At 60.1% G+C, this 22,308-nt stretch overlaps 1 protein-coding gene across 1 annotated transcript; it reads left to right on the forward strand.

Annotated features, from left to right (window-relative positions):
• Positions 1-498: 498 nt before the first annotated feature.
• On the forward strand, positions 499-21,718 carry ALS2CL (ALS2 C-terminal like). The gene is made up of 28 exons (XM_033132928.1): positions 499-581; positions 3,106-3,177; positions 3,806-3,870; positions 4,179-4,320; positions 5,073-5,271; positions 5,588-5,653; positions 6,118-6,283; positions 6,751-6,882; positions 7,573-7,692; positions 9,167-9,225; positions 9,364-9,430; positions 9,905-10,101; positions 11,172-11,237; positions 11,654-11,752; positions 11,853-12,014; positions 12,669-12,780; positions 13,932-14,009; positions 14,856-14,986; positions 16,059-16,232; positions 16,347-16,443; positions 16,651-16,808; positions 17,360-17,428; positions 18,268-18,441; positions 19,472-19,514; positions 20,392-20,453; positions 20,559-20,708; positions 21,019-21,115; positions 21,511-21,718. Exons 3-28 carry the CDS (start codon positions 3,868-3,870, stop codon positions 21,583-21,585), a joined length of 2,898 nt encoding a protein of 965 aa, XP_032988819.1. The 5' UTR covers positions 499-581; positions 3,106-3,177; positions 3,806-3,867; the 3' UTR covers positions 21,586-21,718.
• Positions 21,719-22,308: the final 590 nt, after the last annotated feature.

Consider the following 22,308-nt stretch of genomic DNA (forward strand, 5'->3'; position numbering starts at 1 on the left):
CCTCAGTACTAGGTTTACGAAGCCCTTTCCAAGGTCGCAGTCCCTGGCGCAGACAACTGCTGGCTTCACGCTCTACCGGTCCATGTTCAGACCCAGGAGTGGGGGGAAGGGGACTTGCCCAAGGTCACACAGACAGGAGTGGCGGCTGGCCGTGGACGCCCGGCCTAACGGGCGGAGGGTGCGGCGGCAGCCTGGGTGTACCCACTCTACAGGTTTCACGAATCCACCCAGCGCTCCTGGAAGCAAGGCGAGCCTGGGAGTGAATGTAGGGTCAAGGTCCCCTCCCCTCGATGTCTCGGGAGTCTTCGGACTCTGAAGGACACCAGAGGGAGACCTCAGGAGAGGCCTCGGGCACTGGGCGGACCGACGCGGCGTCCCGCCTCCTCCTAGGCTGGTCCCTTGCTCCCGCCACCGTGAGTAAAACCCGGAGGCGTGGCGTGGCGAGGGGCGGGGCCGGGCCTAGTGATCCGCGGAGGGGCGTGGTGGGCGGCGGGCGGACCCGGGCGGCGTGCAGGCGGCGGCGAGCGCTCAGCGGCTCGGCTCTCCCCGCGCCCCGCCGCGCCGCGCAGCGCAGCGCACAGGTAAGGGCGGGCTCCTCGTCCGCGCTCTCTGCGCTCCAGGTGGGACTTTTGTCTCCGCGTCCCTTCGTGCCGCGGCATCGCCGTCCCTCTATGGCTCCTGGGTTCCAGCAGCACTCACACCCATGACGTCTGAGTTTATCCGACCCAGCGGGATTCAGCTTCGGCCTCCCTGACTCGTGGTCACTTGGCTGGTTCGGGTTTAGGGGTAACGCAGGGAGAGTCCCTGCGGGGACGGACACGGCAGGAGCGCAGTGCCCTGGGGCTTCCCCTGGGCAGTGGTGCGAGGGCTGCGGGGCCTCACCCAGCCTGAGAGACTGCCCGGAGGAGGTGACACTGGCTGGTGTTGCCTGCAGTGACAACGGCGTGGGTGCGTGGGCGAATGCCTGGTGGCTGGAACAGGAGCCCATGTTTGGGAAAGTCCAGTGATAGTGCGTGCCTGGCCGGGAGAGGAAGGGAAGTTGTGAAGTATGCAACCAGAGATTAGGCGTGGGGGAGCCTCCAGGACAAGAAGCTTGGAGCCAAGGAGGGGTGCTGGGGGAGAGGCCGAGGTGGAGACTGAGGGGTCAGCGGTGACAGCTCAGTGCCCCCTCCCTTGGACAGCCCCTCTCTGTCTACCACTAGGTTTGCTGGTTGATCAAGGGAGCTCCAGAGCAGCCCAGGAAAAATTCTCCACAGCAAGTAGAACTTATTTGCCTGTCCAGACCAGGAAATACCAGAATGAGTGCCATGACAGGGTGTGGCTGAGGGGCCAGAGGGGTCAGGCCTTGGAGAGGGCAGGGGAGGCCTTAGGAGTGACCCTGCCTGAGAAGGACCCAGTGTGGACAGAGGCCAGGAATGCAAGGGAGAGAGCAGGTCTGGCTGCTGGTTAGATTGACACAGGGACAGGCAGCTGACTCACCTGGGCACGCCAAGACTGGCCAGTTTTGTGCTTACTCCACCCCTTGGTGAGCATTAAGGCTGCCTGGGGAGGTAGGAGGCTGGGCCCTCAGGTGAGTCGTCCAGCTTCTCTGAACCACGTAGCTCAGGTGCGGCTAGTGGGGCTGGGAGCCAGAGCTCTGGGTCTAATTCCCATACATGCTCTGCAGGTAGTGTCTCTGGGGCCTCCTGTTCCTTCCTGGGCCTTAGTTTCCCCATATATAAATCACGTGCAGCCTCCCACTAAGGAAATTTGTAACTGGATGGAGAGAGAGGGTGAAGAGGCCATGCTCTTGACCAGAGAGAGGAGGGTTGGGAGTGCGACTGGGTTAGAGAGGAGAGGTTTCCTGCTGGGTCCCTGTCACGTTAAGGTTCAGCACCTCCTCCTCCCTTCCTGCGAACACACACACACGTGTATACTCACGCCTAGCCGCCCTCCTGCCCTCACGCTCTCCTCATCACCTCCAGGATGAAGCCCAAAGCTCCCTCACCCAGGAGGCACCAGACCACATCCCCCAGCCTCAACTGGCCTGTCCTCTGGACAGTGTGACTCACTTTCCTATGGTTAGAGGCCCCTCTGGGGCCACAGACCTGGGAGGGCTCAAATAGTGTCTGCCAGCCAGGTAGGTAAGACTCATCCCAAGGGGCCCCGGCCTCAGAGGAGGCTGAGGACCAGGTCCCCAAACACAGAGCCACTTCCCTCCACTAGTTTATCCTTTTTAGGGAGGACTACAATATTTTAAAAGTTCTGATCTTTTCGGACCCCCATTTCATAAAGGAGGTGACTGAGGCTCAAAGAGAAGCGGGCTGTGGGTAAGCTGGGGTCTGCCCAGGCTGAACAGCTGAATAGGAGGCCACAGGGGGTCCTATCCGGTGCCAGGCCCGTGGGGGAGAGGGGCAGAGAGCTCAGTGCCCTGCATGTGGCATTGGTATGGGTAGGGCTACCTGGCCACCAGGTGAGGGTAGGGGGTACTGGTGTTCAAGACCTTCCAGAAGTGGTATTTACTGCAGGTCCCCTTCTCACCCGGATCTGGTTCCCAGTCTGCGCCTCCTATTCTGGCCGCACCCTCCCCCCTCCACGTTTGGCCATTATCCACCGCTCAGCTCAGACCCCAAGTGCCTGCCAGCAGAGGGTGGAAAGGTCATCCCCCAAAGGGCCTTTCCGTTCCATCAGTTTCTGGGATATGAATGACAGTCGGGTGGGCCCAGGCCACACTGGCTGTACCCCTGGCCCATTGGCTGGGCTCTCCTGGTATGCCTGAGCTGACCTGGAACCACCTGGCCCCCTCCCCTGGTGGGAGGGCTGGGGTTGCTCCAGGGGCGGGCAGAGAGAGAAGGAGGCTGCAGCTGGGCTTCTAGCAGCTTCCCCTTCCTGCCTCTCCCTCCCAAGGCCTCGCCCTCCTGAAGCAGCAGCAGCAGGAAAGGTGGGGCGGGAATGCCTGGGCCTGGGCCCTTGGCCAGAGTTCTGAGGTACCTGCCCCACTCTGCCCCAGAGCCAGTGCCCTGGGAGTTGTAGGCTCCTCCGGGCTGGGTGGGGAGAGATGAGACCCCTTTCCACTTGGGTCTGCCCATCATCAGCTGCTTCAATTATATTTCCCGCCTTACCCAGGTCGGCTAAGTCGAGAGCCTCAGACTGTCAGCACCAGGGAGAGGCAAAGTCCGGGCAAAACTCCTTTGTCAGGTGAGGGCACCAAGGTCCAGTAGGAGGGGGCTGTGTCCACTTGGAGGCTGCAGCCTGGCTGTGGGGGTGGGGTGGAGCCCAGGCCCCTTGCTGCCCTACCCTCCAGGCAGGATGCCGCCTTCTCAGGTGATCCCTGCCTCCTGGAGGGTCCCTCCAGGGCAGGAAGTGCAAAGGTCAACCCCATCTGCCCATCCCCCCACCCCCACCTCTTGAGTAGGACTCATCCAGCAGGGTCGGCCTGGTGGGGGGGGGGCATGGCGGTTCTGACTCCCACCCACACTCACCCTCTCACTGCTTGGCACTCCTCTCATCTCTACAATTGTCGCCAAGTATATGTCCCCAAGTCTGAGGACACCACTCCCTCCTCTGAGGTCTGCCATGGTTCCTCCGTCCAGCACTTAACCCTAAGTGGTGGGCCACCTGCAGAGCCTGGACCCTCATGGTTCCCCCACCAACATGCCTTGTCTTTCTCTCTGCCTTTTTATTTCTTGCTCATCCTTCATGGCTCCCGCAGAACCCCCAGCCCCGCACCTCTCCTGGCTTACCCAGCCCTCTTGGGTGATAGGGAATCCTGAGCCATGGCCTTGAGAAAGGCTGGGCTCCTCTGACGGCTTGTCCTCGTTTCCAGAGTCAGTGGAGAGAGGGCTAGATCAGAGCACCGCTAGATGTCACTCTGAGCCCTTGGGAGCCATGGTGGGTGTTTGAGCCCAGGAGTGAGCAGACCAGAACTGGGCCTGGGCCTGAGGAGCATCTGCCTTTGGGGGTAAAAAGGGATGCTTCCCTTGGCAGTTGAGTCCTGTCTTCCACTCCTTCAGGCTCTCCTCAGCTGGGCCCAGGAGGAGCGTGGGGCAGGCGTCAGTGCCCAGGCTCGGAACTTCCCGTTGAGGTGGCCTGGGCTCATTGCTCAGTTCTGATATGGAGTGAGCATGGGCCTTAGTACTGGCACATGCCTGAGAGGATGGGCACTGACCCTGCTCCACCCTCTGTGCTGTCTCGCTTAGTCTGGGCCCCGTTCACAGGCCGAGGCTGGCACACTGGCCATGTGCAGCCCTGAGGAGGCGGCCCTGCTCCGGCTAGAGGAGGTCTTCTCAGCCACTCTCGCCCGAATTAACAGCCGTGTCCTCCAGCCCCTGTTCACGGACGGTGAGTCTCAGTTCTCCTGTGAAGAGGGTAAGGGACACAGGAACTGTCCAGCGGCAGGAGTTGGACCTGGTGGGGCCCTCTGAGCTTCAGCTTTCTCACCTCACATGGAAGCGGTGGCACTTGGTGTCAGCATCTTCTCATAGGACTGGAGTCCTGGCCCCCAGGTGCTGCCTGCTCCCAGAGGGATTCTGAGGGGCCAGGCCATGAACCCTGTCCTAGCCCAGACCTGGCTGTGCATAGAGACGAAATCCCACCTCTCCCAGGGCACAGGCCTGGATTCTCTGGCTGAATTCTCATCTTGCGCTCCCCCAGGGCATGACTGGAAGGCAGGATGCCGAGGTGTTACTTCCAGTTTGGGTCTCACTTGTCAAGTGACCTGGGCAGGTGCCTTCTTCTTAGGGGCTCTGTCCAGGTATCTGAATGACAGGGACTGTGGGACGCTATGGACTCCACATTCTGGGTCCGAGGAAGCCGAGGCTCTGGGGCCATTCGGGTCTTTGGTGCCCCAGGTCCTCTTGTCCCTGTTTAGTGAGGAGGTGGGTATGTGCTGTATTTATACGTCAGGGTGCTGCTCGCCACTCCAGCCTGCACGGCCCCTGCTGAGCTCAAAGGGGGCACGTCAGTGTCCAGTCCGTCCCAAGGACCCTTGGTGGCAGCTCCAGGGCTGTGGGGTGCTGCTGAGCCTCTGAGTATTCCCTAAAAGGTGGAGTGGCCCTGTCCCCCCTCACAGTGTGGTTGTGCTTCTGCCCCAGCCCCAGAGGCCTCGGACCCCGAGAGCAGAGAATGCCTGCAGCTCCTGCAGCAGCTGCACAGGAGCTCCCAGCAGCTCTGGGAGGTGACAGAGGACAGCTTGCGTTCACTGCGGGAGAGGCTGTGCCACCCAGACACCATCGGTCTAGAATCTCTGCTGCTGCTGCGTGGTGCTGACCATGTCCTGCAGGTCCATGTGGAGTAAGACGGCGAGGAGGGGCTGGGGCTCGGCCTGCGTGTCAGGGTGCCACCTGGGGTCGGCCTCGGTGGGCTTGGGCTTTGGCCTGGTGCTGGCTCAGACACCCTAGACCTGAGCGTTGGGGCCTCCCAGGGAAGAAAGATTTTGTGTTAGAATTGTCTTGTTGGGTCAATCAAGACTTGAGGTCACCAGTGCCTAGAGCCAGGCCCTCAGGGTGGCAGCCACTCAGTGAGTGGGTTCTGGGGACCCCAGAAGGGCAGGGACTTGGGGCAGGAGCTAGGGGCTGGGCCTGCAGGGTGCCCCCTATGCTGCCTGCAGGTACATCGAGTCCTACACAAACTGCGTGGTGATGCAGGCCTTTCAGAAGGCGGCAAAGAGGAGGAGGTAAGCGTGGGGCACTGCAGGGGGCCTCGGGGTGGGGGTGTCTGGGAGGGCAGGGCTGGGGAAGCCCCAGCCCAGAGCAGTGAGCGGCACAGCCTGTGACTCATCCTGAGCACTCCTGGCTCTAACAATTCCTCACTGATCTAGCCCGGAAGAGAGGCAGGGAAGCCTAGTGAGCAGACTCCAGCTAGCCACTAGCCAGGGGTGACCCTGGGGTGGGGAAGGGGCACACTCCTACTCAGGGTGGATGGTGATAATCACTGATCCCTTGGAACGCTGAGATATTGCTACTAAAGCTCCAAAAAGGGCCACTCAGGCTCTGAATTTACCTGCGAGGAGAGAGGTTTGGGGTCTGAGACTGGTGCTGGGATCTCGGGGGATTAGCCAGGCCAGGGAGGTGGTGCTGATGGGTGTGGGGTGGAGGAGGGGAGAGTAAGGTGGCGGCGTGTCGTCCTCCCTCCACTCAGCGACTACTGGCGGCGCCAGCGGAAGGCGCTGCGGCAGCTCCTATGGGGCGTGAGCTCCGAGGGCTCGGTGGGCACCGCGCTGGTCCAGGCCCTCCGCCAGCCACTCACTCATCACGTGCAGCAGTATGTGCTCCTCTTGCTGAGCCTCAGGGACACCATGGGGGAGGTAGGTGGCAGGGGGCCAGGCGCTGCTCACCATGCTGTCCCCTGTGGGGAAGCCCAGGGAGGGGAACCATGTGGCCCTGGCTCAGGGCACCCGCCTTACTCAGGAAGCCTGCTTTGAGAAGGACCGGGCCAGGCTGTGTAGACATGACTGTGTCCTGGGGGTTTTGAAGGGACATGTTTTTGCCCCAGGGTGTCTGAGGTACTTGGCCCTGGCCTGGGGGAGCCCTAGAGACCTAGAGAGGAGACGTGGAATCATATACTGGCTGTGAGAACAGAGGGCCAGCCCAGCTGAGGGAATGGTCCTGACTCCCCAGCCTGCACCTTCCTACTGGCTGCTCCTCTGAGGACGAGCTGGCAGGGAGAAAGGGTGAACTTTGGCTTAGACCCAGGCCAAGGCTGGGGCAGCCCTCCTGGGGTGGGGAAAGGTTCTGATAAGCTCCGTGCCCTGGCTGCTCTGTCTTCCGGCAGCGTCACCCCACCCAGGAGCTGGTGGTACATGCAACCACCCTCTATGGGAACCTACAGTCCTTCGTGAGGCAGGCTCTGGACCAGGCCGTGGCCACGCAGGCCCTCTGGCGCACGCTGAGCAGCCGGCCGAGGGTGAGTTCGAGGCCTGAAGATGGTCAGGAAAGGGACTCTGCCGGGCAAGGACCTGCTGGGTGGCTCAAGCTGCTTGCTGTACTCTCTGTGCCTCAGTTTCCCCATCTAGAAGCAGGGTGGTGGCTGAACCAGGTGGTTGTGAGGTCCCTCTGTCTAGTCATCCCCACCCACTTGCTGAGCACCTCCTGGACCAGGCGTGAGCTGACTCTGGGGAAGAGCGGTCAGCAGAACTGACCCTTTCTTCTGGGATGTCACCAAATGATTGCAGGGTCCCCACGCCCCTACCCCCTGTGTGGACTGCCCTGGACTGCCCCTGCAGAGGGGACAGTCCCTGTGTCCTGAGAAGGCGTGACAGGCTTGAGGCCCAGTGTAGGGAATCAGGAGAACGGGTAAAGGGGACAAGAATTTTCAGAGAGAGGCAGACATGGCAGAAGTCTGGGTGAGAGTTGATGGCGGCTTGTCTGAGGCCATGGCTCGAAGTAGGTGGGGGAGGACAAAGTGACACTTTAAAAGAGGTTGTGCTTCCCTGCTGGGAGTGGCCGGGCATGGCCCTCCGGACCTCAGAGCCCCACCACTGTCCACCACTGGCCTGGGGGCCTCCAGGAGATGCTCAGAGTGGAGGGTCTAGGGTGGAGGCAGCACCCAGGACAGGGGTGCCTGAACCCAGCGCCTCCCCCATCGTGTCCCCAGGACGCACTCTGCACTCCTGCTCGCCGACTCTTGCAGGACAGCCAGGACGTGCCCGTGACGGTGACCCCACTGCGGGCAGAGCGGGTGCTGCTCTTTGATGATGTCCTCGTCCTTCTGCAGGTTGGGGGCGTGCTGACCGGCGGGGGGTGCGGGGGGTCTGGAGTCTGGTTGAAAAAGGAGTGGGAAAGAAACAAGTAGGTGGGCACGAGACCTGGGGCTCGTGGGGAAGTGATGGGGCAGAAAGGCAGAGGGCCAGGGCGGGGGCAGCCGGCGCGCGTGGTCCTGAGGAGCGTGGGCTGTGGGGCGGGTGCATCTGGCCTCAGCCTTTCCCAGCCATTGACATTGTCCCTGCTAATGTCTTCACGTTAGGCTCCTCATCTGGAAAATGGGGTAATTGTGAGTGAGTTTGTCCTTCAGCAGATGCTGGGCAACTCTTAGTTCTAGTCCTCAGATAGCAGAGGAACCCCAGCTGGGGTCATGGCTGGCCCTTGGTGGCTGAGGAGGGCTGGACGAACACTCAGCGTGTGCGCAGGCGTCTAGAGAAGAGTGCCCCACAGAAGCGGTGCCTGGGCTCTAGGCACAGAGAAGTCAGGAGGGAGCCAGGCCTGGGTTTGGGATTGTTCCGCGGCCAGTAACCTTGACGGCTTCGTTCCCCTGAATGGTTTGCTCTTGTGACAGCCACAGCACTGTCTTCTGTCCCCCTCTGGACTGTCAGTCTGGAACTCCCCTGGAGACAGGGAGGCTGAGGTCCGGGAGGGATGTTACTTACATCACCCAAACCTGTGTCCCCTGAAGCGTGCTTTGGGGGTCTGTTCTGATTCAATCTGAGTTCCCCTCCACTCCCAGCATTACAGTCTGTGCTCCCGGTACACTGAAAAGATACTGTCATTTAAATGCACTGAGCCTTTCCTACCTCTGGCCCTTTGCACATCCTGTTGTCTTTGCTGGACCCTCTCCTGTCCCTTGCCTGTGTCTGGCCTGCTTCTCCTTAACTCAGCACTGCGCCCGGTACCTTCCCTTCCTCCTGTGGCGGTGACGCCTGGCCTGGGCGGGGCGGGATGTCATTACATAAAATCTTCCAGAGGGAGAGGCGTTCAGTGTGGCTCTCAGAGCAGGGATGGTATTTCAGGTAAAAGGAACATCAGATCGAGGAGAGTTTGGGGCAAGCTCGAGAAGGTGCGAGTGTGGAGTGGCGGGTGAGCTGTGTTGTGGAGAAGGGGACGTGGTCTGTATGCACGCAGGTGGTAGGCTCAGCAGTGAGGTCGCCATTCCCCAGGCAGCAGGAGCCTGAGGAGGTTTCCAGCAGGGACTGGTGGGGTCCAAGCCGCGTTTCCAGACGGCCATTGTGGTGGCCGTGATAGACCAGGATTGGGGGGTGAGGAAGGCGGATCCCGGGTTCCTGGCCAGAAGCCAGGTGGAGGAGCTGCCTTGGAGATGGGGAGCAGGCCAGGGTGGTCAGGGACTCAGCACTGGGCATGCTGGACAGAGCAGCCTGGGGACACAGTGGCTGGTGCCTGGGGACAGGGCCGGGCCAGAAGAGTAGGTGAGCAGCTGGTCTGGGCTCTGGATGACACCATGCCCCGTCTTCTTCCAGGGCCACAATGTCCACACCTTCGACCTGAAGCTGGTGTGGGTGGATTCTGAGCAGGACGGGTGAGCAGCCTTCTCCGTGACAACCCCGGCCTTCCCTCCCCCTATCCCATTAAACCTGCCTGCACCCCAAGGCTCCGACTCCTCCCCAACACCCTCCTGGATAGAGCTGGGGCCTACTCGCCACCTCCGTCTGTCTAGGTGCATGTTTCACCTCCTCACACCCGAGGAAGAGTTCTTTTTTGGCTCCAAGGACCCCCAGGGCCAGGTGAGTGTGGGTCAGCTATGATTTAGGGTTGGGGCCACGGGAGTGAGGAAGGCCACAGAAGGGAGGGGAGGACATGAGTGCACCGCGCTGGGGGATCCACGGGTGTGTCAGACCTGTGGTGTCATGGTCAGAGGGAGTCAGGGGTCAGCCTGGGGTCAGGCATCAGAAAGCCGTAGAGAGCAGACATTTTCCTCTCTGAAGCCAGCACTGGGGCCCGTGTTATCGCTGCCCCGTGGTTTTGTCTGTCCCCTCTGGGCAGGCCCTTGTGTGAAACTGCACACAAGGATCTCAGGTCTGGCTGGAGGGCCCTAGGGAGCAGCGTGGAGCAGTTGGAGTTTCCTTCAAGTGACAGAGTGGGGTTGGGGGTGGGGAGTGGGTTGGAGACAGTCATACTGGAGCCACCGCAAGACGTCTTCCTCCAGGGGCTGCCTCCAGCAGCAATGACCTGTCTGGTGTCTCCTCTGTCCCCACCAGGTGGTCTGGCAGTGGAAGGTGACGCAGGCCGTGTGCCAGGCCCTGCGTGGGAAGAAGGACTTCCCGCTGCTGGGGGCGGGCCTGCAGCCCTCCAAGCCGCCCATCTGCCGCTCCATGGCATACACCTTCCTCGCAGAGGGCCGGCTCTGCCAGGCCACCTATGAGGGCGAGTGGTGCCAGGGCAGGCCCCATGGCAAGTGAGTGACGGGGGGCTCTGAGCTGGGCAAGGCGGGCTCCTCTTAGGAGTCTGAGGGGCAGACAGACCCACATGGACCTAATTGCCTTGGAAAATGATCCAAAGGCTGTTACTTCCTATGATCAGTTGATCAATTCTGTTGGTCTCCCAGAGTCTCTCTTAAAATCTTCTTGGACAGGACCTGGCTCATAGTAGGTCTGTGCCATATAAAGTCTTGATGGTGATGCCAGGGCATGGGGCAGACATCCGGTGGCTGGCCTGAAGAGCCTGCATTTGCCCTTCTGTTCTCAGGAGGTGAAAGGCTGGATGGTCCTTGTATCTACGTAGAATGGTGTGGCAGTGGTGGAAATGGTTTGCAGACATCCTGTCTTCATCAGTCCTGACAACAGCGCTCTGGGGGAGTGGTGTCACCCATTTGATAGGTGCACCAACTGAGGCCCAAGACAGGCATGACTGGCCCAAGGCCTCAGGGCAGGTTATAGGGTGTTCCTGGCCACAATCTCAGGTCTAGCTGACCCCATAGGCACGTAGGCTTTTGAAGAACATGTGGCCCCACGCTGTGCTACAGCTGGGAAAACCAAGGTCCAGAAAGCACTAGGGACTTGCCAAGGTTATGCTCCCAAGCATGTCTGTTAGTTCTGATCCCTGAGACTTCCAGAAAGGGCTTGAGAAAGCTTATGAATAAAAAGACAGAAAAAACAATGCCATGTCAGAAGAGAAGAGAAGAGGAGGATGGTAAAAACCCCACTGACTATAGCATTTGGCTTGAGCTGGAAGTTTAGCTCTGAGCTTCCTGTTCGTCAAGGGGAAAAGGGAACCTGGATGTTTCCAGAGCTCTCCCTATGGAGTGTGGTGAGTGTGCCCCTTGAGGCTGCTGGGGCAGTTGTGCCAGGGAAGGCTGAGAGCTGTGGGGTCACAGAGCTCAGAGAAGAGGGCTGGGTGGGGCAGAGAGTGCAGTCCAAAGGGAATCTAGGTCTCTGAGCTTCTGGGGTGGAGGCTGGCTGGGGGCCTGGGCGTGTAGACAGGTGCGTCTGGTGAGCCTGATGCCCGTGGACCTCAACTGTGTTCCAGGGGAACCCTGAAGTGGCCAGACGGGCGGAATCACGTGGGGAATTTCTGCCAGGGCCTGGAGCACGGGTAAGGCTGGGGCTAATGTGGGAGTGGGTGGTGGGCAGCAGAGTGGTTTTCACTCCTGCCAGTCACCTCCAGTCTGGCCCCATCCTAAATTCCCAAACCTCACGGAGGAACTCAGAGGCCATGTGGTCCAGGTCCTCTCATTGTACAAAATGGGAACCGAGGCCCTGAGGAGGGGTGGGCCATGGTGGGAGTGGCCCAGAGCCAAAAGGTGCTCCCAGCGTGTGTGGGGACAGGATGGAGGGGGTGTCCTGAGAGGGGCCCCTGGAAAGTCGAGGGCCTGAGCAGCTGTGAGATTCTCCCCTTCATCTCAGAAGCCCCTGGAGGCAGGGACCCTCCTGGGTGGCATGGAGGGGGTGTGGCCGGCTGTCTTGGGTCAGGGCGGGGGTGCCCATGCTGCTGACTTCCTTCCCTGGCAGCTTTGGCATCTGCCTGGTGCCTCAGGCCTCTGAGGACAAGTTTGACTGTTATAAGTGCCACTGGCGGGAAGGCAGCATGTGCGGCTATGGCATCTGTGAGTAAGTGACCCTCGGCCTGTTGGTAGGGTGGGCTCGAGGGCTGGGACCTCCCCTGGGCTGCGCTCTGGGAGGCAGGACCAGCCGTTGGTGACCTCTCCAGGTACGGCACCCAGGAGGTGTACAAGGGCTACTTCCAGGAGGGCCTGAGGCATGGATTTGGGGTCCTTGAGAGCACCCTGCAGGCCCCTCAGCACTGCAAGTACACGGGCCACTGGGAGCGGGGCCAGAGGAGCGGCTATGGCGTCGAGGAGGACGGTGACAGGTGAGTGCTTCACGGCCACCCTCCAGGATGGGGGCACAGAGACGCTCACAGACCAAATTTCCTCAAGTCAGTGAGTCCATTCTGTGTGTCCCCACGGGGTCTCTCTGAGGTCCCTTACTTCCCCCTCACGCCCTTGGTTGTGTCTGGGCTCAGGATGAGGGAGCCCTGGCCCCCTGACTGCGGGAGCCTCCCTGTCCTGGCCCCTCCTTGTGCTGTCTGAGAGGAGTTTGGGACCCCCAGATCTGCTCCTATCTAAGGATCACAGCCCTTCACGGCTCTCTGGGCTCTGAGGCAAAGCTCAGGGGCCCGGCCTGGCGTGTAAGGCCCCGCCTACTCCTCTGACCTCACCCCGCCCCTGGCGCCCATGCACCCCTCCGCCTTCTGAACCACTGAGCGTCCCCGTATGTCTGTCGTACACTCCTGCCTCCATGGCTTTGCACGCGTGTGAGTGGCACCCCCGCTCCATCTGTGTTTCTCGCCACCTCCAGGCAGGCTCCCTCCACCTTCCCCCGTCTTGCGGGTCCTGGCCTCAGCTGCCCTGTGTCTGAGTTGCGTGGATGCCGGCGATGTCCCTGCGCCTTGTCTGCCCCTCCCCCATGCCAGCAGAGCACGCAGAAGGTGCACGGGAATGATTCTGCTCCCCTTCCTCTCCAGGGGGGAGCACTACATTGGCATGTGGCAGGCTGACCAGCGACATGGGCCGGGGATCATGGTCACCCAGGCAGGAGTCTGCTACCAAGGGACCTTCCAGGCAGATAAGATGGTGGTGAGTGGGGTGCCCCACACGTGTCCTTAGCTACCCTTTCCCTGTATGGGGGCTGAATTCTGAAGCCCTGTGCACTGGGGTCTCTGAAGCTGAGCTGTGGCTGGTCAGGGGTGGATGGGGTGAGAAGCTGGGTTCCTAGGTTCTGGGAGGAGCCAAAACCTGGACTGGAATCCGGTTCTGCCAGCCACCTACCTTGGCCTTTTGGCTAAGTCCCTGCCCCTCCCAGCCTCAGTTTCCCCATCAGCAACTCAGGTTGCCCACTTATCGTAAAGACTCAGTGAAACAGCAAGGATGAAGTGCATGGTAGTGGTGATGCCAGCAGCCTCTGCAACCAACATTTCTAGACCGACCCCTGACTGGATGCCTAGCTCTGGGCTCAGCCTCCCAGAATGATCTTGTGGGATCCTTGCAGTAGCCCTGTGGCTCACGTCATTGTCCCTAGTGTGTGAATGACAGATGTGGCACTCAGAGAGGTCAGAGCACCTGTTTAATGTCACATTCTACTGAATGGCAGAGCTGAGACTCAAAGCCAGGTCTCGAGCTGGGGCACCCAGCACTCGCCTCCGGCCTCACGTACACCCTGCCAGGGGCCTGGTGCACAGCAGGGCTCTGGCCTGATGGCTGTTATTGTTATTATGGCTTGTTTGTTTATTTATGCTACACTTCGTTCTGGAAAGGATTGAAGGAGGAAAAAAAGACAAGAACAGGCACATAACATATAGTCAGAAATAAGTAGAACAGAAATTGTATCCTGTTTGGCTCTGAGCTTCCTGGCAGCCAGTGCAGCACGGGCATCTGATCAGGTCCGCGGTCCCCCCCTTCACCTCCTCAGGTCAGTGACAGGGAAGTAGGCTTGGATCAGGGGAAACACAGCACTTCCTGAGCCATAGGAGCGAAGGACGGCCCCCCCGGAGCCAGGTCCCAGGGTGTGTATTGTTCGAGTAACCTGGGGATAAGATTCGTGGGGCTCGTGCTTAGTGCACAGGCAGGCCAGGGCTGACACCCCACCTGTCTCAGTCCGGCGAGGTGTGCCACGGCTCAGGACCCTGTTCCCCGTGAATAATGCCCTGTCCCTACCGTTCCCTCCGCACGCCCTGTCTTCTGGTCCTTGCGAACCCACCACTTCTCCTCTCCCTGGCTTCCTTCCCTAGGGCCCAGGGGTCCTCCTCTCTGAAGATGACTCCTTGTACGAGGGCACCTTCACCAGGGACCTGACCCTCATGGGGAAGGTGAGGGCCACTGAGACCCTACTGCACTCCCTGCCCACGCTGGGCTGCAGTCTGTGACCTGCTGGGACCAAGCTGGAGGTGTGGGCAGTGGGTGGAGAAGGTAGGGGAGGGTGCAGGGGTGGGCGCAGTGACCCTTCCCACTGTGGAGGGTGATTTGATCCTGGCAGGAGTCAAGAGGGGAGGGGCAGGCTTGCTTTGGGTGCAGTGGGTGCTGGTGGTCCCCTGGCTGTGTACGCTTACAGGCCCACTAGTGGGAATCCACCCCCTGCACCACCACCATTAGTGCCTTGGGCCGGTGCCCCTGGAGTGACTGCTTTCCTGCCCGAGCTGACCCAGCAAATGGCAGTGGTATCCCTGCTGGGGCTTTGGAAATGTAGGGGCTGTTCTGGTTTTGTAATGACTGGAGGGCACCGTGGCATCTGATGGGTGGAGACCAGGAGAGCCAGGAATGGGGCAGCCCCATGTAGCAAAGAATTGCCCCTCCGCAGGCCTGGTAGTGCCCCTTCCCCCCCCGAAGCCCCTGCCTACCTCTGGACTTACCCACCCCAGCCCCATAGTGGTTGTTCTCCCCACTCTGAGCTGTGAGTGTCTTCTCTCTCCCGCTGTCTTCTACCTTAGAGGTGAGCCCCTCGGCGAGGGGGACAGATCTTGGTGAGGGGACTCCTGCGTGGGTGGAGCATTAGGAGTCCCTCGGGTGGAACAGATTGAATGGACAGAGGGAAGGTCGCCCACTAGTCCCTAGCCTCTATGGCCTAGGATGGGACAGGCCTATCATGATTGGATGGAAGGGCCGACGGACAGACAGATAGTAGACAGACATCCCTGCCTCCCTCTCCTGGCTTCCAGGGCAAGGTCACCTTCCCCAATGGCTTCATCCTGGAGGGCTCCTTTGGCAGTGGGACAGGGAGAGGACTGCATACTCAGGGTGTGCTGGACACAGCTGCCCCCCTGCCTGACCCATGCATCACCTGCAAGAGGTGAGACCCTTGTCGTCTGGCCCTGGCAATCTGGAGCCTGTCGGGGGCGAGGCGGGTGACTGTGTGTCTGTGTTTCCACCGGAAGGTCTCAGATCTCATCAGAGGGGCTTTTCTAGACTTCCTCTTAGCTCTTTGGAGAGTTCAGAGTGACCAGAGTACATAATCCCCAAGTCAGACACTCTTGGAATCAAGGGCTTATGTAGTGGTAACTCCACGTGCCGCAAAACTGGAGAAAAATATTATATGTAGAGTTTGCTTAGACCCTGCTTTTTTTCTAGGGAGGGTATAAGACAGCTTTTTTCTTGGGAGGGTATAAGCTGTCTGTTTTATAAGACAGCTTATAAAACAAAACAAACAAGCAAGAATAAAATAGAAAATAAAAGTGTGAGTTGAGCTTAAAAGAAAGGGAGGTGCAGATAGGCCTTATAATAGTTATGATTGAGCGTTAGCCTTGCTCTGAGTTCCCCGACAGCCAAGGTGAAGAAGGAAACTTGCTAAGTGGAAGAGGGAGACTTGGTTTTGCCTGACAGTAGGAGCTGAGCATGGCCAGCAAACCTTAGGGGCATGACCCAGCCCGGGTGGGGTGCAGGTGTCGGAAAATCTGTGAGTGTGACATGGGAGGGAAGTGCTCCATTAGACACACACAGAGCCAGACCCCTGGGCCTGTTGGCCAAGACAGGATCAAGCTCAGGAAGGAACCAGATGTGGGAGGGAGAGTGGGGTCTTGTGGAAGGGAAACACTGGACTTTTGGGCACTGGTCTCTCTTAGGACAAGACCCCACTCTCTGGACTGGGCCTCCAGCTCTCCACATCTTTCTGTCTCCTTTCCAGGGCTCTGAGTGGCCCTGTCTCTCTCCTCCACCGAGCAGTAGATTCTCTCCGTCCCTTCTCGGCCTCTCCTTTCTCCTCCTGGAGCATTGGAGGTAGCCCCATCTCTATCCCCAATCCATCCACCCTTCTGGGCCCTGACTCTGGGCCAGACTGGCTATCCCCACCTCTCCAGGGGCCTGGACAGGGTCCTGCCCACCCCTGCTCCATTTCTACCCCTTGCCCTCCACCACCCCCATCGCAGGCAGCTGGGCCTGGGCGCCTTCCCCGTGGAGAGCCGCTGGCAGGGTGTCTATGGCCCCTTCTGGGACTTCATACGTGCAGGCTGCCCTGGGGACCTGCAGGAGGCCCTGCTGGGCTTCCACGTGCAGAGCTCGAGGGAACTGCGCAAGTCCCAGGAGTACCTGTGCTGCGAGAGGTGAGGCCCAGGTGTGCTTGTGCCTGTGCACCCATGGGGGCATCCAGAAGGCTTCCTGGAGGGGGTGGGCCTGGGCCCAGGCATGGCGAGAAACATGTGCGTGTGATGCCCCAGAACCCAACTGGATGACAGTGCGGGAAGAATGGAAGACATCCTGGAGGAGCTGCTGCAGCACCGGGACCCCGAAGCTCTGCAGCAGTGCCTCAGCAAGGTGAGGGCCCTCTGGGAGAGGGGACTACATCAAAGGGGCCTTCTCACTGCCCCTAGTGCTGACTGGAGGGGCAGGCGGGGGTGGGGGGTCCTTCACCAAGGGCCTCAGTGTTCCCATCTATGAAATGGGAGCAGTGTTGGGAGTCTTTCGGGCCCACTGCACTCCAGCCCTAGGCCCTGAACTTCTCTTTGCCTACACACTGGCCAGGCTCTGAGCAACTCGCTGCATCCCCTGGGAAAGCTGCTCCGGACTCTGATGCTGACCTTCCAGGCCACATACGCGGGTATTGGGGCCAACAAGCATCTGCAGGGGCTGGCCCAGGAGGAGGTGAAGCAGCATGCCCAGGAGCTCTGGGCTGCCTACAGGTGAGCTCAGTGGCACACGTGGACAGACACTGCCCTGTGACCCCAGGGGGGTGAGCTCTGCCCTTTCTATGCATTGGCTCTGCCTGGCACCCTGAGCAGGAATGGTGCCACTTCCTCAGGTCTGCATCGAGAAAGAATCAGAGGGTGGGTTGGTCAGTGTGAAGCTGGTGAGCAAAGGGGTTAGAGGGTGGAGAGATGATGGCCTGACTGGGCCCTGGTCTAACCCTTGACCCCAGGTGAACTCTAACCCCACTGCAGGCTGAGCTTGACCCTGGACTCAGGCCCCATCTCCAATTCCGCTGACCTGTGACCCCCTCAGTCATTACAGATAGGACCCTGGGTGCTGCAGTGCCCTGTATTGTGGGGTTCTAGGCCTCGGGCTGGCATCCTATCCTCCCAAACTCCTATGCACTGCGGTTTGGGAGGCTGGGCGGTGCAGCTGGTGCTCCATAGTTCTGAGGGGAGGAGCCACCTGCCTTGGTGGCAGGGCAGGTGGAGCTCTGGTTTTGTAGCAGGTGGCAGCCACGCTGTCCCTGTCTCATTGGTTTCAGGGGTCTGCTGCAGGTTGCCTTACAGCGCAAGGGCCAGGCCCTGGAGGAAGAGGAAGACACAGACACAAGGTAGGTGCCCCCGGCCCCCACAGGGTCTGTGGGGCCCCCTCTCCCCCGACGGCAGCCAGGCTCGGGTCCAGAGAGGCCTCACACCTTTGCTCCCGGGGCCTCCCTTGGGGAAACGGGTGCTTCCGGGGGAAGTGTTGGGAGTTCATGCCATTGACTGAGCATTGTTTATTGACTATTCGAGGATCAGAATGACCCATGAGCTCTGTTCCACCAGCAGCCTGGGAGGGGGTCAGTGCATCAGGTGTCTCTCTGTTCTGAATGTGGGAGCGCAACCTCATCTCCCTGGTACGCAGCTGCCCCAGGCGCCCTCCTTCTCCCTGCGCACAGATGGGAAGCTTGAGGCTGCACAGCAGGAGTTATGTGGGTCATTAAATCTGTCCTCCCAGGACCCCGAGATCAAACCTTATAATTTGCCTTCAGACTCCCTGCCTAGAGACGCTGATCAGAGAGGTCTTTCTGTCACTGCCGTGCAGGGGGCAGTTGGGAAATGGGGTTAGACGTTAAGGAGAGCGTCTCCCTGGAGTCCTATGAAGCACAGAAAATTGGGAGGCAGGACTGGCCTCACCCGGAAGTTCTGCTGCCGGAGTCACTTGTCCATCTGGAGCCCTGGTTTTGCTTCTAATCAAATGGGGATCAAAATCCTGCCCCACATGCTCTATTGGCTGTGCTGTGACCGAGATCAGGCTTGGGAACGGTTTTCTGGGGAGTGAAGAGGGCTGGAGGCAGGGACACTGTTGTGGGACAAGGGGCCATGTGGGCTTGTGGAGGGGCAGCCCAGGGAGTGATCCCCACCCCGGCCCCCCCTTGCCGACCCCCCCGTCCTGGTTGCTCGCACTCAGGGACCGGCAGGTGCACGGATTGATGCTGCCCCTCATGCTGCCCAGCTTCTACTCGGAGCTCTTCACCCTCTACCTGCTTCTTCATGAGAGAGAGGACAGTCTCTACAGCCAGGGCATCACCAACCTGAGCCTGTTCCCCGACACCAAGCTGCTTGAGTTCTTGGATGTGCAGAAGTAAGCCCTCCCCCCACACCACGTTTGCCAGAGCGCTCGTGTAGCTGGGGATACAACCTCAAATCAACTTTTCTTTAGCAAAAAAAGCAGGGCGTCCATTGGCCATGTACCCATGAACTCGTAGGTTATGCTGGTGGGGCTGGATTCAGGTGTGGCTGGACCTAGGTGCTCAACGGCGTGAGGAAAGGAAGCAACTTCTCTCTCTCTTTCTCTCTGTTGGTCTGTCTCTGGCTCCCCCGTATGGTGATGAACATATCTCCAGCCACTCAAGGTTTATACTGTCCCAGCTCAGTCCCCACCACTGTCCCCACAGGGAGCTGGTGTCTCCTTCCCAACAGCTCCAGCAGAGCCCCTAAAGTCCCTCACTGGCTTGGCTTGGGTCTTGAGTGTGCCCCTGAATGTTGGCTGTGGCCCATATTGGCCGGGCCTGTCTCAGTATGCTGCCTGGGGACAAGATAGTGGGGAAAGGTCACCTGCTCCCGGCTCTTGGGCTGAGAGTGGGGGAGGGGAGACCCTCCTCTCTCAAGGGGAAACTGAGCAGATCAGAGCCTCTCTCCTACCTTTGGTTGGAAAATACCCTATCTTCTCAGCGCCCCTTCTGATTCCTGATACTGCAAGTGACCAGGACATGCATGCTCTGTCCCCTCCCACGCCCGGTCTCCTTTGTCACACAGTGACAATGCTTCCCACCCCATCTCCCCTTTCCTCGTATGAATGTTTCCAGCATGTGACCAGTCACCAGCCCAGAGACCTGGTGGCCAACAGCTTCCAAGGTGTCCCTCTTCCACATCCCCTCCTGCTGCCAAGTCCTGCTCATGTTTTGGGGCCAGATGGAGGCCGCCTTCTCCAGGATTCCCTCCTGGCCTCCCCTTCCTTGGACTCCACGTGCGTGCTCTGGGATGCCAGGGTGGACCCATTTCCTGCACTCTGCCCTGCTGGGAGACATGGTGGCACAGGGAATTTGCCCTCTGATCTCAGACCCTGTCCCCTCCTCTTGACAAAGCCTCCTATCCCACTTTCCAAATTTCAGGCACCTGTGGCCCCTCAAGGACCTCACACTGACGACCAATCAGGTGAGGGGGGGGCCCGTTAGCTGCCCCAGGGGAGGCCCGAGCTCTGAGCTGGGCCTGCACATTCACCCAGGCTTCCAAGCAGCCTCCTGCCTCGCATTGCTGGTCAGAGGCTACAGAGGATCCGGGAGGGGAAGAGGTGGGAGGGGCAGAAGCGGGAGGGGCAGAGGCGGGAGGGGCAGAGGCGGGAGGGGCAGAGGCAGGAGGGAGGGGCAGAGGCGCCAGGCTTCAGCGTTGTCCTGGTCTGTGGTGGGTGAGGCTGCAGCCGCTGGCCCACAGTGGGTGGGCTCAAACACAGGCTCCGCCCTTTTACAGGTGTAGTATTTGATCTCTGTGCCTCAGTTTCCTCTTCTGTGAAAGTGCCACCTCCGCTGTACTAGTCTGCCTCATGGGGTGGCTGCGGGGGGAAGTGGGCAGGCACTGCCCAGGCAGTGGTCTCAGAGGGTGCTTGCTGGACCCGCTTCGGGGAGGCTGTTAGTGAAGCGGGTTCTTGGACCCACCCCAGGCCTACTGAATCAGAAACTCAGGGGCTGGACTGGGAATCCGTGTCCAACAAGCACCAGGGTTCAAGAGCCATCGACATAGGCGGCCAGAACTGGGCGGCACCCAGGGACCATGGGCTGTTGTGATTATTATCTTTTTGATCCATTTTCAGCCTCCCAGACTGCTGTCATCCATCTACCCCACTTTATAGTCGAGTAAACGGAGGCTCACGGTGGCCCTGTGGCTTGCCCTGGGTCACTCAGTCCTCTGGGCAGGGCCGTGCTGCAGCCAGTGTTGGGGATGGGGTGGGTGGCCAGGCGCCCAGGTCGCCCTGGGGAGGAGGACATGACAGCTATGGGGACCGTGGCCTTGCCTAACTTGCTCCCCCACCACACAGAGACACTCCCTGGTGAGGGACAAGTGCTTCCTGTCGGCTACTGAGTGTCTGCAGAAGGTCATGTGAGTCCACACCCCGGGTTGGGTGGGGGTGAGAGGCAGGCGTGTTGGGGCGCCCCGTTGGGACGGAACCTGAGGGCCTTGACCTGACGCCCGCCCCCTCTGCAGCAGCACGATGGACCCCCGGGAGAAGCTGCAGGTGCTGGAGAGGACGTATGGAGAGATTGAGGCCACTGTGTCTCGGGTGCTGGGCCAGGAGCACAAACTGCCCATGGATGACCTGCTGCCACTGCTGCTCTACGTGGTGTCACGTGCCCGGTGAGCTGCCGCCAGGCCACGCGCGGGCTCCCTTCCCACCTGCCTCTCCCCCAACCAAGACGCACTCTGAACAATGAAGTCTTTGAACATCAGGGTTTATGGGCACAGCTTTTCTTGGTACCACTGGGGATGCCGAGGCCCAGAGAGGAGAGGGTCCCAGGGTCCCAGCCCGGGTGCCGTGGGTGCCAGAAGCAGAGCAGGGACCACACCGCAGGTGTCTAGCCGCCCAGGCCAGGGCTCCTTCCCCAGCCGCTCCGTGTCTGTCCCTGATGTACGCCCTTCTCCCTCTCGCTTGGGGTCGATTCTGCAGAATCCAGCACCTGGGGGCCGAGATCCACCTGATCCGCGATATGATGGACCCCATCCACATAGGGGGCCTGTATGACTTCCTCCTCACGGCCCTCGAGGTGAGAGACAGAAATGCACTGGCCGCTGGGTCAGCCCCCTCGCCCGCCTCAGCTACCATCCTGAGCTTGAGCTCACTCACCTTCAGGACTTGTGTGCCGTTATGGGAGGGTCCCCACAGAGCCCCTGGTCCTGCCCTTGTTAAAAGGGGCTGAGGAGTGGTGGCCACAATGCGTCTCAGCCCTGGGGACCCCAGGACCCCAAATGTGTTCTAGGCTGCATCCCTGAGCACAATAGGAGAGGGAAGGCCCTATTTCCTTGCAGACTGTGGGGAGGGCTGAGTTGGAGACACTGGTCCAGGCCCGGGAGGTGGGCACTCCCCGGTGTCTGTTCCCAGAGCCTGTGCAGGGGGCTGGGATAGGCAGCAGCTGGCCTCAACCCCTCCTGTCTCCTGCAGTCATGTTACGAGCACATCCAGAAGGAAGACATGCACCGCTTGCCCAGCCGCCGGGACTCTGGGGAGCCCTGGTAGCTTGGCCTCTCCAGGACAAACTGCCGTGGATTTCCCGTGGAGCGAGCATGGCCCAGCCTGGCACCTTGTGGCCCAAAGAGCAGAGGGCAGCTCTTGGAGGCGGCTCTTGGAGGAGATGAATGTTGAGTTTCTCACGGGGAGGTGCTGCCCTGACTGGGCTGAGGGTGAGGGGTGACAGGTATGGCCCCAGAGCTGGTGGTTTCCCCGCCCTTCTGACCCTGCCACTAAGCTGTCTCAGATGACCTGCTTGACCTGGAGCAGCCTGCAGGCTGGGGGCAAGGAACCTTGCCCCCAAGTCATTGGAATCACTCTGGGCCTCAGTGTCGCTGTCTGTAAAATGGTGGACTACAGAGTTTATAAAGGAGTTTCCATCCATCTTGCTGACGTCCTTCCGGAAGTCTGACTTTGGTCTGTCAGGCTGCAACTGAAATTGTCACGTCACTGTCAGTGTTGTTCCCTGTTTCTCCACTCCTGATCGGAGGCTCCAAGCTGCTAATGCCCACTGTCTGCCGGGCCTTTCTCCCCTGAGTGGTCTCTCCTGGGGACCTACTGCCTTCCCGACTGCTCCAGGGGTGAAGCATGAGGAGACGGTGGGTTTATGCAGCTGCCGGGCCCACCGCCCTGCCATGCCCTCTGCCCAAGCAAGTCGGGTCACTGTTCTTGGCGGCAGACATGCCTTCCGTAAACAAAGCACTGGCCTCAGAACTGGAGATTCCGAGAAAG

This window comes from Rhinolophus ferrumequinum, chromosome 17 (assembly GCF_004115265.2).
Source record: "Rhinolophus ferrumequinum isolate MPI-CBG mRhiFer1 chromosome 17, mRhiFer1_v1.p, whole genome shotgun sequence".
Taxonomy (NCBI): domain Eukaryota; kingdom Metazoa; phylum Chordata; class Mammalia; order Chiroptera; family Rhinolophidae; genus Rhinolophus; species Rhinolophus ferrumequinum.